The sequence below is a fragment of the Ornithorhynchus anatinus genome, chromosome X1, assembly GCF_004115215.2.
Source record: "Ornithorhynchus anatinus isolate Pmale09 chromosome X1, mOrnAna1.pri.v4, whole genome shotgun sequence".
Classification (NCBI taxonomy): Eukaryota; Metazoa; Chordata; class Mammalia; order Monotremata; family Ornithorhynchidae; genus Ornithorhynchus; species Ornithorhynchus anatinus.
The window spans coordinates 113,225,573-113,239,691 of record NC_041749.1 but is presented as its reverse complement, the minus strand read 5'-3'; the positions used below and the strand labels follow the sequence as shown (position 1 = coordinate 113,239,691).

Below are 14,119 nucleotides of genomic sequence, written 5' to 3'. Positions count from 1 at the left end.
TAGCCCCCATCCTTCATTTCCTGGAATGCTGTCCAACTGACTCTGAAGTCCTATAGATCCCATGCCAGGGTTGGAAATAAGGATGAAATTGTCTCCAAAGAGTCTTTCAAAGGCCCAGGCCAGATCCAGGTGCTCTGGAGACAGCTATTTTCCTACTCCGGTTTAGAATCCTGACTGAATATGGGTCTGAGCCTTGGTCTGAACTGGGGAATAGGGGCGATGGCTTTGGCTGGGGTGGAGTGACCCGAATTCCCCTCTTTAGGGCCACCTCAAGTAAGGGTGGGGAATCATGACCTCTGGCAACCATGGCCCAACCACCATGAGTGGGCAAGGACAAGGACAATCTCAACTGAGTGCCATTGAGAAGCAGCGTGGCTAGTGAGAAGCGACATGGCTGAGTGGAAAGAACATGGGCCTGGGAGGTGGCGGACCTGCGTTCTAATCCCAGCTCCGCCACTTGCTTACTGTGTGACCTTGGGCAAGTCACTTAACTTCTCTGGGCCTCAGTTCCCTCATCTGAAAAATGGAGATTCAATACCTGTTCTCCCTCCTGCTTAGACTGAGAGACTAATGTGGCACATGGACTATTTCCAACTTGATGAACCTATATCTACCTCATCTCTTAGGACAGTGCTTGGCACAGAGGAAGTTCTTAAAAATCACCTTAGTCATCACTAATCAACATCATCCTGCCCCGCCACCTCCCAGGTGAGGTTGGGCCTGTTTGGATTCCACCCTCTTTAGGCTCGCCTTGGGCCAGGCTGGGCCTGAAATTTGCAGGAATCAACTCCATTTCTCTCCTGAAGTTGTTCTTTTACCATTTGGCATTTCATTTTACTTCATTTGCCTCAGCAAAGTCATCTTGGTATTGTTTTAGCCCACTAGATTCTAAAGGAAATGTTTAAATGGAACTGTTTAAAACCTCAGTCAGAGCGTAATGGATCGGCGTGGCATTTTATGCTTTGGTGGCATGTTCCCTAAGCACTTAGCACAATGCTTTGTGCACAGTAGGTACTCAATACATTCTGTTGACTGACTTAGTGGCTGACAGTTGGGGACCATAGAAAATGATGAAAATACAGACTTTTCAAATTCCAAGTTCCTTCCATGCATCTTTCTAAACAATGGACCGTACAGCTCTTGAAAGTGTTGGTGAATATTTACCACTAGGAAATAGCAGAATAACAACATCAGAAGCACTTAGCAATTCCATAGCACTTTGCATCCCTGGATTTCAAAGTGTTCTAGCAACATTAATTCTCACCCAGGTGAGTGGCCCATCATTATCTTCATTTTGCACGTTGGGAACCTGAGACTTTAAGTGCTGCTTGTGGGCGTTTAATAAATACTAATTGATGATGATAATGATGACAATTTGCTCAGGGCGACAGAGCAAGTCGGGGACAGTGCCAGGATTCTAGCTTGGAGATCTTGGCACCTGATCTAGACACCAGAGTACTGGCAGTGCTAGCTCTAGGCATGTGTTGTGACCTTAGGCCAGACTGATTTCTGAAACCCTTCTCAGGTGGATAATTGCCTTTGGCTAGGACAGAAATTGGCCAAATGTCACTAAATTCATAAAAGGGTTGATATTTTCCAGCTTACCTTCTTAAAAGTTCACACTGGCCATGCCATTGTAACATAATTAAAATTGGTTGGTAGATTTACCTGGGTCCAGCGGTGCTGGGCTCTTTTTCAATTTGGAAGTGATAATGCAATCAGTCTGGTTAATTTGTCTAACAAATATGTGCTTCCCTGAGGCAGGGAGCAGTGTGCGTGGATTCAGTTGAGAGTATTCCCAAGCTTGTTCCAAATGCTGTTTTTTATTTACAGTGAGGCATAGCCGGACTAACGCTTCAGGTAACATGGAGCCAGGGAAATGTTATCGAATTACAGTTTACTCTTCTGACAGACCCAAAAGTTTGATGTCCTGGTCTACTCTCTTTTCCACCTACCATTTCAGTAGAGATGGTAAGTCTGGGCTATTGTGGTGGGCATTTCCCAAAGGAAAACCATTTCTACCTTAGAAGATCGGGGGGAATTATGCAATTTAACCTCTTGGGATGTGTGTGCCAGGCTGTCTTAACCTTTGGGCATCCCTTCCCCCCACAGAGGGTCCACTGTGGCCATTCGGAGACCTACTGCAGTGGCCCCAGGGTACTCACCATAGTCGGTTAAATAACATCCCCCAGCCACTGCTCCTTGCTCAAAATAGCCCTACCAGGGGTTCTGGGGGTGGGACTGGGTGCCGGGGTGGGGGGTGGGGTCAAGAGAAGTGGAAACGTAGCACAAAAACCACAGGCAAGTGACCTCTGGGAGAGCCAAAAGGGAAACTCTGGCCTGGGACCTAATCCTGGCCCTGCCTAGGTGTAACTCATGCCTGAGGTCTTTTAAGAGAAAACAGTCGATGGGATGTGAGAGAGGAATTTTAATCGGGGCCAGACTGTGGCCCGATGGGACAACTTGGCAGGCAGGTGCCTGCCTGGTGAACACACTGTGAGAGTAGGGGTGGGGGAGATTTCCCTAATCTGACAGTTTGTCTGCCGGGGAAAAGCCCCATAAATGCTGTCTCTACCGGGGCGGGGGTCTATCATTCATGAGAACTGTGTTCTGTTTGAATCCTAAATGATATCTTAGAAACCCCTAAGATTACTTCATCAGGACACGGCATATTGGCCCCCTCTGACTCCTCCCACTTTATAAGCTAAAATCCCCTCCTGGGGCATCGCCCAAGATGGCTCACTGGATTGTGAGGCCCATACATGTAGGCACGTGTAGACGAATGCAAAATCCATCCCTAGCCATAGCGACTGGTGTCCATCTGTGCTGGAGTGGTGCTTGACAGAGGAGAGAAGACTCAGGTCAGCGGTTAATGTTATCGTAGCCCAAGTTATTCTCCCAACTTGATCATTCATACGACGAGAATTGAAGCGAAATCCGATTCCTGACTACTGGACTTCCATAATTCTGATGACAAACAGTATCTTCTCCAATGTTTTCAGTTTCAAAAGCAGGGCCCAGTCAAATCAAGATTACAAACATAACAGTGGACTCAGTTTCCCTGGAGTGGAAGCCTTCACCCCTCAGCCAATGCCCTGGGATTTTAAAAGAATACGTCATTGATTGCACAGATGAGGAGAACAATAAAACCAGATGTAAGCTGGGGATTATTTTCCATGTTTGCTTTACCTTCTTGCACTAGCTGCAATGGATGGATCCACTTCTTATTAAATTCCATTTGGGTTTCGCATTACTCAGCGCTTGATTAGTAATTATTCACAGGTGCATTTGGTAATTGATTTGATTTGAGTTTCTCGTTTAAGTAACAAAGTAGTCACAGCTTTAATTTAAACTACTCCAGGCAAAAATTGTTGACTTTTAGGCTAGGAGTTCAATCAGCCTTGGCACTAGCCATTTGCCTCTGTATGTAGGACCGATACCAATTGCTGGTGAGCTCGTAGTTTTTGATTTTGTTTATTTTCCCATCTGGAGGCTGTCTGAAGCATGGGCAGAGCTGATGCCTAGCTGTGCCAAGTTTCTTATCACCTCCTTATCATTTTCCCTCCTGCATCTGCTTCCAACGGTCAATCAATCCATGATAATTATTGAGTGCATACTGTTTCCAGAGCACTGTAGTATGCGTTTGGGGTAGTATCCAGCGGTAGAGTAAGTAGATACGATATCTATCCACAAGGAGCTCAAGGACTAGAGGGGAAGATAGACGTTGAAATTAATTACAGGTAGAGGAAATGGCAGAGGATAAGGATATATGCATAAGTGCTGTGGGGCTGGGCATGTGGTGAATATCAAAGTGCTTAAGGGGTTCAGACCCAAGTGCTTAGGCCACACAGAAGGAGCACTAATTGGGGGAATGGGGGCTTAGTTGGGGAAACCTCTTGGAGAAGATACGATTTTAGAAGGATTTTGGAGATGGGGAGAGAGGTGGTCTACTGGATATGCTCTTCCACTCTCTTATCCTGGCAAACAAGGCAGCAAGAAGGGAAGGAGGGAGGGAGGGGGGCGCCTTGTAGTTCCAGGACAAAAGCAGGGGCTTGGGGAGCTTTGAAAGTTCCTAATGCAAATACCCCTTTTGTGCCGGAGACCTCACCTTTCAAGGAAGGGGGCCGCCTCCTACCACAAAGAATGTCCCCCTTCCTTCCAAGGTTCTGGTGGTTTCACTGCATATCATTTACCTGAGCCCTGAAGGGCTGGCCAATACCGTGGCTCCTTCTTGAACGATAACCATTAAGAGGCAACGGGTCCTTCTCTGACCTTCTTTCCTAGTCTGCTGTCACTTAAGATCACATTCCTGTCCGTGACAGATTTGGCACCCCGTTCTATAAGTGACCAAGGATCCCATTAATCATTGGTCATTCAGGGCCTATAAGAAGAAGAGCAGAGATCAGAATAACGTGTTGCTGGAGAAGAAAGAAGGGTTGTGAAAGTTTTCCTTGAATCTTATTGTTGGTTGTCTTGATTTCTCGTAGATTTTCCAGTGAATGCTTCCTTGTTGCAATACACCCTTCAGAACCTGAACCCTAATACGTTTTACCGAATTCAGATCCGGGGAGACACAGCCACAGAGAAAGGAGCCTGGAGTCAACCACAAAGGTTTCAGATTCATACAACTGGTAATAGTTGGCAGATGATTTCCATAATATTAGTTCCTCTTTGGTAGAAAAGCCTGACAAGAAATCCACGGAAGAATCGCCTGCTCGGCGGATTCTTTTTGCTCGCTTCCTCCTGCAGCAATACTGTAACACTGACGGCACCCCTTAAGCCCTTGGTAATCGCCCCACCCTCAGCCCCACAGAATTTATATACATATCCTTACACTCTGTCACTTCCCCTATCTGTAATTTAGTCTAGAGTCTGTCTCCCCCTTCGAGAAGCAGCGTGGCTCAGTGGAAAGAGCATGGGCTTTGGAGTCAGGGCTCACGAGTTCAAATCCCAGATCTGCCACTTGTCGGCTGTGTGACTGTGGGCAAGTCACTTAACTTCTCTGTGCCTCAGTTCCCTCATCTGTAAAATGGGGATTAAGACTGTGAGCCCCACGTGGGACAACCTGATTCCCCTATGTCTACCCCAGCGCTTAGAACAGTGCTCGGCACATAGTAAGCACTTAACAAATACCAACATTATTATTATTATTATTATTATTATAGATTGCAAGTTCTTCTGGGCAGGGATCAGGATGTCTACCCACTCTATTGAGCCGTAGGCTCCCAAGTGCCTAGTACAGTGTTCTGCACACAGTAAGCACTCAATAAATACCATGGATTGATTGATTGGTGAGGCAGAGAAGTTGGAACAGAAATGCACAAAAAACCAAAATAGTTGTCATTTCTATTCTATCATTTCTTTTACAAAGCTAGCCTGCGAGGATTGCCAAGAGAGAGTTTTTGAGTTAGGAATTCTGTATCTATAGCTGCCAATCTGTGTCCCCATGCACCGTCTCATGAGGCAGAGTTGCCCAAACCTATCCTAGGATGGGATGTGCAGTGGGAGCTGTTTCAGAAACAGCCCCAAGGAATTTGCTTGTTTATTATTTTGATTTATAGGATCATAAAACCATAATGAAAAGTCTTGCCTGCCAGCATGAAAAAAAAAGTTGCCTTAGAAAGTGAAATCAGGTGATCTGGGATGTTTGAAGTACTTGGCTCCTTACAATTTGGGTTTTCTCTCAAGATATGCTTGAAGACTCTGAACGTCACAAGACAACCAAACACCTGTTTCTCCAATGCGTACACCCCATCTCCTAGGATACTTCCCTCCACACAAACGCACGCATACGCTGTACATCAAGAATAAAAGATTTGTCAAGATTTGTCGTCTAGGACAGAGGTTGTCAACGGGTTGCAAACCCCTGGGGATATTTCAAAGCACCGTAGGGAGAACAACCCATTATGGCATACAATGGGAGCGGATAATGTGTATGGGCTAGTAGGGATTCAGGAACTATTTGCTTTTATTATTTGCTTTTGTCATCTGGTTTCCTTGCTGCCTCGCTCGGCTTCTGGGTGTGCGTGTGTGTAGGTGTGTAGGGGAGAGGGTGATGGGGGGGCCTGAATAAGAGAGGATAGTGCAGGCAACATTATGTGACGTGGGGGTAGTTCAGATAAAGCTTAGAGACTGCTGAGGTATGCTTTCTGGAAAAACGGGTGCAAAATCTGGCCTAGGAGACAAGGTAAAATGTAAGACATTTTCTCAGCATCAACAGCTCCGCCCAACTATTATTCCAAACGGAAAGAGATCAGGGACGTGTAAGCAATGCAAAATGCAAACATATATATTCTTGCTCAGTTCCCGTGGAGATTTTTATCCTGGATCAGGGAGAGCACAGGCACTATATCCCTTCCAGAACTCCTTTCCCAACCCAATTTAAGGACTCTGTATCCTGATACAGATCAGGACTCCTGTGAAAGAACCATGGTTTCGATATTCCCTGGAATTTGGGGGTAGGGGACGTGGGGTCGCGGGGCCAGCCCTGACCTTATTTTGGCTTGGGTCCGAGAGGGGCTGTATATCAGCGGGATACTGAATAGGGTGGGGCATGTGCCTGTTTTTTCCTGTTCTAATTTCATTCCTGTCCACGTTAGATAGATCCAAATCCAAATGTGTATTTCCATAGATAAAAAGCAAATGGATGGCTACTTCTTCCTTGTTTGCCTGGGGATTTTTGGATTCATTGTCGTCACTGGTATACTTGGATACTTTGGGGTAAAGAGGTAAATGAAGAGTTCTTTTTGTTCCTTTGCACTCCATACTTCCTCAATAATATGTTCCCTAAGAGCAGGAATCACACTTACCAGCTCTCTTGCACTCTCCCTCGTGCTTAGTACAATGCTCTGAACACAGTAAGCACTAAATAAATACCAATGATTGATTGAAATTGTGTTCAACTAACCTTGTCATATGATTCCCTTTTAGGGTCAAGAAACACCTATGCCCACCTGTGCCGGATCCCTTGGCCAGTGATGCCACCAAATTCCCAGAAAGTGAGCTGAAATTGGTAAGGGTCCCATTAAGTCAGTTCATGCTCTGGGTACGATTTGGTCATCTTGCACCTGCCCCATTGCTTAGCCTGGTGCTTGGCACACAGTAAGTGTTTAGTAAATACCAAAAGAAAAAAAAATACCAGAGAGCCTCAGAGAGCCAGGACTTGAGAAACCAGGACTCTTCTGTTCAAACTGGGGGTGACACTCCTGAGCCTCTAGAGCCAAGCCAAGGAGAAGTCTTTCTAGTTCATCTGGCTGCCAGCAATCTCTGGGAGATCCTTCTCCTGTTTTAGACATGAAATGTTTTGTGGTGATTTTTGTTCCCCGTTATAGAGTGGGTGGTGGTATTTCTAAAGCACATCCTATGTGCCATGCGCTGGGGAGGATATAAGCAGATTGTACATAGTCCCTGACCCACTGCCTGGGGAGGAGGGAGAATAGGTATTGAATCCTCACTTTACAGATGGGGAAACTGAGGCACAGAGACGTCAAGTGACTTGCCCAAGGTGACTCAGCAGGCATGTGGCGGAACCGTGATTAGAACCCAAGCCCTCTGACTCCCAAACCCGTGCTCTTTCCACTGGGGCTGCCAGGTGGTGGCACCCTAAAAGCCCAACTCTGCCCTTGTTGCCCCCCAAAGCCACTCCACTTTTCCTGGAAGCAGCGCCCAGAGAGACACATCAACTAGGGCAGATTTAAGGTGGAGTTTTACGATATACTCTGCCCCAATTTACCACTGTCTGAGGAGATCCCTAATAGGGTCTGTTTTTGAGTGATCGTGTTGTTTGTTCTCTCCAGGCTAGGCAATGGACAAGAATCCCAGATCAGTGTGAAGAAGCTGGTCCTGGGGAACCTTTGGTAGTAGAGGCCTGCTTAGATACCGGGGAAGCCGATGTGAACCAGGAGACTGGGGTACTATACATGCATGATAAAACGCAAGAGATGAGAGAGACAGCAGACACCAAGGAGGTTCGGACTGGTTCAGAAGAGGAGGCCCCTCTTGAGACTGACCTTCCCTTTGAGTACAGAAGGCAGATGCAGGGAGAACCGGAAGTCGAAGATCTGTGAGAAATTGCCAAGATAGCACTGCTGAAATGACAGTCTTGCACCGTCCTCCGTATGAGGAAACTCTTATAAAAATGTCAGGACTTTGCGCGATTCTCAGATTAGCACAGACCACAGAAGATTTTTGACCCTATTACATGACAAATAGCCTTACTTGGGCTTAACTGAAAACACTGGAGATTCAAAATGAAGAGGCCTAATGCTCTTGAGAGAATCTAGGACAGCAGGGTTTTTTAAAGTTTTGAGGTTATTTTCTTTATTTCCTATATTTTCTTTATGCCATAGATCCCCAGTGTGCAGCTCCATGTCAGGGTAGGCCTTGATGGCAGTAGAGCAGATAGCAAGTGTTTGTGACTATAGTGACCATGTTTATTATTTCTGAGAGACCACTCACCAAACCCCCAGGTCCTGGGGAATACCAGTCATTATTATAATTATTATATATAATTATTATAATTATAACCATTATTTGTTAAGCGCTTACCATGTGTCAAGTACCGTTCTAAGCGCTGGGGTAGATACAAGCTAACATGTTGGACACATTCCCTGTTCCACATGAGGCTCACAGTCTTAATCCCCATTTTACAGATGAGGTAACTGAGGCATAGAGAAGTTAAGTGACTTGCCCAAGATCACACAGCAGACAAGTGTCAGAAGGACCCTGACTCCCAGACGTGGAAACTGCCAGGCCTAAATCAATCAATCAGTGGCATTTACTGAGCACTTACTGTGTGCAGAGCACTGTACTAAGCAGTTGGGAGAGTACAATACAACAGAATTGGTAGATACTTTCCCTGCCCACAAAGGAGCTTTCAGTCATTATAGGGGACACCTTCCCCTCTGGACTGCAAGCTCGTTGTGGGCAGGGAATGTGTGTGTTATATTTTACTCTCCCAAGCGCTTAGTACAATGCTCTGCACACAGTAAGCATTCAGTAAGTTGAGAAAGCGTGGCTTAGTGGAAAGAGCACGGGCTTGGGAGTCAGAGATTGTGGGTTCTAATCCCAGATCTGCCACTTATCAGCGGTGTCACTTAACTCCTCTGTGCCTCAGTTACCTCATCTGTAAAATGGGGATTAAGACTGTGAGCCCCACGTGGGACAACCTGATTACCTTGTAGCTACCCTAGTGCTTAGAGCAGTGCTTGGCACATAGTAAGTGCTTAACAAATACCATCATTATTATTAAGTACGATTGATTGATTGATTGACTGGTCATGGTGCTAGTGATTCAGTAACCAGGGTTTCAGTAGAAAGAAGAGATACTGGATCTATTAGCCAATCAATCACCCAAAGGTATCTCGATTGAGCACCTACCGTGTGCAGAGCACTATACTGTGTGCTTGGGAGAGTACCACAGTGGTAGAAGACACGATCCCTGCCCTTGAGGAGCTTTGTTTTACTCATATGGGCCAAGTCTAGATGCGTTTCCCAGACTTGTCTCCATTTTTCCAGTCAGCTGTAGGAGCCTGGATTCAGAATTACAGAATCATAAAAACACACCTTGAAGGGATTTTCAGAGATCCTCGACTCTGGAGAACTGTGTGGCTAGGTTTTCTGGGCATCTGAACTGCATTTCTTACTTCCACTGCATCTGAAGGAATTGTGACACAAAATGGTTAATTCTCTCCTGCTAATGTCTTGGTCTAATCCCCAGCCTCCAGGCAAATGAATGCCTGGACCAATGGTCAATTTTGCCTTGTTGTCCAAAGAAAATCTCTCCTGCTTTCCTTTGTGTCCATTTCTCCTCGTTTGGTCCTCAGGGAACATGGAGACCATTGGTCATTGTCCTTCCCATCAAGTCCTTTGGCTACATGAAGACTGCTATTAATTCCCCCCCTTAACCTTCTCTTTTCCAGGCTAAGCAGCCCAAGTGCTTGTTACCGTTCCTCATAGGAGATCTTCTTGTACCTTTAATCATTTTTGCCACTCTCCTCTTTCCAACCAACCATACTGCCAAATATGGGGCTGCCTCTGTACCCGGCCTCTGCCAGGAGAACCCGTTTTTTCACAGTTCTGAGACCCAGAGGGTTTGATTAAGGAAGAAACTCCCAGCCCCAGGGGCATCTGGCTAAGATTTTGAGAAAGAAGTAACTATTTGTAGCCTCCCCAGAAAATTAACTCAAAATCAGTCTTCAACATTATGACTCAAATTTAAGACCAACTGTAAAGGTTCATCAAGTGTGAAGCGCATAGGGCACCTATTGCTTTGTTTGTTTTCATTTCAGTTACTTGGTTCCCTTGAGTTAATGAGGGGCTCAGAAAGTGTTTATCAAAGATTTTGGTGCAATTATTTTATGACAGTTACAGAGGAATCACTTGCCTTTAATGAAGAAATCTTATTTGCTTTGGAATTTATGTACTAGTCTTGGTGAATATTAAACAGGGTTGTTTGGTAAAAATTAGATTGGAGTTTACTTTCAAACATTAATCAGCCACGTCTAAGGTTGCAGTGTCCTCAGTCTTACATTTGTACTCGTGTTTAACATTCCCTGAAGGATTTCCATGAGGCATCAAGTGAGCATCTCAGCAACAAGGAATTGTGTTATGGGTGGGGACCTTGGGGACCGGGTTAATTATTTTTCCTGATTAGAGGTTTCGTTGTCACTGGCTGCCTCTCACTCTCACCCAGATTGCAAGCCCACTTAACCCACACGTTTCCACTTAAGCATGAGGGCAGTTTGAATAGAACTCTTCCTAGCCCCAATTTCCACCCCTCCCCCCAATTCTAATTTCTAATGAGGAAAAGCTTTGTGGCTGCATCTGGGGCAAACTTAAAAAATGGAGAGCCTGGGATTGGGAGGAAGAAGGAAGGGAAAACTGGAGAGGGTTTTTTCATCTCACATCCCCGGGACTTGTGTGCAATCTCCTTGCTATATGGCAGGGGTGGATTTGGGGGGCCAGGAAGGGTCACGGTCACTCTCTGGAACGGGAGTGGTGTCCACGTGAGCTGACCTTCCCAGGGAAGACACCCATTTCCTTAGCAGCAGCCTCTATGCAACTTAGACATCAGAGGTTGCGGGCAGAGACCAGGCTGCCAACCACCACTATTGCCAAACAGAGGGACTGGGAGGAAACAGAGGGAAGCAGCATGGTTTAGTGGAAAGAGCACGGAGCTGGGAGTCAGATCTGAATTCTAATCTCGGCTCTGCCACATGGGTGCTGGGTGACCTTGGGCATCACTTCAGGCTTTGGAGTCAGAGGTCATGGGTTCAAACCCCGGCTCTGCCACTTGCCAGCTGTGTGACTTTGGGCAAGTCACTTAACTTCTCGGTGCCTCAGTTCCCTCATCTGTAAAATGGGGATTAAGACTGTGAGCCCCACGTGGGACAACCTGATTCCCCTGTGTCTACCCCAGCGCTTAGAACAGTGCTCAGCACATAGTAAGCGCTTAACAAATACCAACATTATTATTATTATTCTCTGTGCCTCAGTTCCCTCATCTACAAAATGGGGGTTTGATACCTGTTCTCCCTCCTACTTAGACTGTGAGCCCCACATGAGACCTGATTATCTTGTATCTACTTCCAGCATTTAGTACAGTTCTTAGGACACAGTAAACACTTAATGATTATTATTATTATTATCATTATTATCTTTTCTTGGAATACAGCCTACCTACCAAATGCGAGGACACAGGAGAATGCCTAAGTCCTGCCGGTTCTTCTTTCACAACATTTCCACGGTCTCCTTCCTCCCCACCCAAGTGGCCACCACACAGGTCCAGACACTTATATCCCGGCTTGACTACTGCATCTGCCTCTGCGCTGATCTTCCTGCCTCCATAATCTCCCATCTCCAGTCCATACTTCATTCTGCCCCCTGGATCATTTTTCTAAAACTTGTTCTGCCACGTCTCCCTGTTTCTCAAACACCTCCAATGGTTGTCCATTTCTCTCCACAGAAAGCAGAAACTCCTGGCCACTGGTTTTAAGGCACTCAATCATTTCTCTCCCTCCTACTTCTTCACTCTCTTCTCCCACCATAATCCAGTTTCCACACTTTGTTCCTCTCAATCTCATCTACTCACGCTGTTTTGTTCTAGCCTCTCCTGCGGTAGACTTATTGCTCATACCCTCCCTTCTGTCTGGCACTCGCTCCCCCTTCACGTCTGACTGACCACAGTTTACCTCATCTTCAAAGGCCTTCTGAAATCATAGCTCCTCCACGAGGTTTTCCCTGATTATTTCTAATCTCCCCACCTTATATCCCTCAACCACCATGTCTGCACTTTCATACCACTTGAACACTTAAGAACTCCCAATCACCCTTAGCACTTCTCTTTATATTCTATTACTTCCTTCTAATTGAAATTCCTTTTATTGTCTCTCTCACTAGATCACAAGTTTTTTGGGGGCAGGGATCACGTCTGCTAATTATGATTGTAATTAATGATAATAATAATCACAATATAATAATGATGGTATTTGTTAGGGCTTACTATGTGTCAGGCACTGTTCTAAACGCTGGGGTAGATACAAGCTAATCGGATAGGACACAGTCCCTGTCCCACATAGGGTTCACAGTCTTAATCCCCATTTTACAGATGAGGGAACTGAGGCCCACAGAAGTTAAACGACTTGCCCAAGGTCACACAGCAGATGAATAGCAGAGCCGAGATTAGAACCCAAGTCCTTCTGACTCCCAGGCCCGTGCTCTAGCCACTAGGCCATAGTGCTTCGGTTGTACTCTCCCAAGTGCTTAGTACAGTGCATGGCACATAGTGGGTGCTCAGGGAATACGATCGATTGATTGGCTATGCGTAAAGTCATCTCTTCCGTTGGAGACCATGGTCTCTTCCTGTTGTAAAGAGGACAAAGTGGCGCCTTGTCACGATTTCCTTGGGTCGGCACCCCTTAGGCACTTTGGTGCTCACCCCTCCCCTAGCCCCACAGCACTTATAATAATTATTATTAATAATAATTAATAGTAATTGTGGTATTTGTTAAGCATTTACTATGTGCCAGGCATTGTACTAAGTGCTGGGGTAGATATAAGGTAATTCATTCATTCATTCAATGATATTTATTGAGCGTTTACTGTGTGCAGAGCACTGTACTAAGCACTTGGAAAGTACAATTCAGCAACAGAGACAATCCCTGCCCACAACAGGCTCACAGTCTAGAAGCGGGGAGACAGACATCAAAACTAGCAAACAGGCAACAGTAGCATCAGTATAAATAAATAGAATTATAGCTATATACACATTGTTAATAAAAATAAATAGAATTATAAAGATGTACATATATAAACACAAGTGCTGTGGGGCAGCGAGGGGGGTAGAGCAGAGGGAGCGAGTTGGGGCGATGGGGAGGGGAGGGGGAGTAGAGGAAAAGTGGGGCTTTGTAATTGGGTTGGACACAGTCCCTGTCCCACATTGGGCTCCCAATCTTAATCCCCATTTTACAGATGAGGTAACCGAGGCCCAAAGAAGTGAAGTGACTTATCCAAGGTCACCCAGCAGACAAGTGGTGGAGTCGGGATTAGAGGCCGAGACCTTCGCTTTGCTACCAATCATTATACTCTGCCGTTTCCCAGATCAGTAATTTATTTCAATGTCTGTCTCCGCTGCTACACTGCAAGCTCCTTGTGGGCAAGGATCATGTCTACCAAGTCTATTAGATTGTCCTCTCCCAAGACCTAGCACAGTGCTCTGCACAATGTAAGCGCTTAATAAATTGATAGATTTCCGGGTAGCAGTGCTACATCTCTCCCCGCCAGCAGGAGGTCGGTCCAGGCTCCACATGCTAAGCAAATCTCCCTTACAATGAACAGGGTCGTGTCAAGGGAGCATGATGACAAAAAGAAACTCATTTGCAATCCAGGGCTACTGGCTGACCCATAGCTCAGACCTTCCTCTCAGCTAGCCTGGCTAGTGAATGACCAGAGAGGAGATGATGGGTTCGAGGGAGAGGGAGATAAACAGCTTTTGGTTATTTCAGTGGAGGTAGAAGAACTCTCTCAGAAGCATTGTAGTTTAGCCATGGCTGCCCATTGTATGTAATAAAAAGGAAACAAAGACAATCTGCTACAGTGGGTGCTGCAATTTGTGAAAGAG

The 14,119-nt window shown here is 45.8% G+C and overlaps 1 protein-coding gene across 1 annotated transcript in view; it reads left to right on the top strand.

The window, feature by feature from the left end:
* Window positions 1–8,537, top strand: part of IL12RB1 (interleukin 12 receptor subunit beta 1) — a 29,378-nt gene extending 20,841 nt beyond the window's left edge. Inside the window, exons 11-16 of the mRNA XM_029050403.1 lie at window positions 1,834–1,971; window positions 3,003–3,155; window positions 4,488–4,631; window positions 6,632–6,728; window positions 6,931–7,012; window positions 7,797–8,537. Coding sequence (XP_028906236.1) covers window positions 1,834–1,971; window positions 3,003–3,155; window positions 4,488–4,631; window positions 6,632–6,728; window positions 6,931–7,012; window positions 7,797–8,066 — 884 coding nt within the window. The 3' untranslated portion in view covers window positions 8,067–8,537. The remainder of the gene's footprint in view (window positions 1–1,833; window positions 1,972–3,002; window positions 3,156–4,487; window positions 4,632–6,631; window positions 6,729–6,930; window positions 7,013–7,796) is intronic.
* The last annotated feature ends 5,582 nt before the right edge of the window (window positions 8,538–14,119 follow it).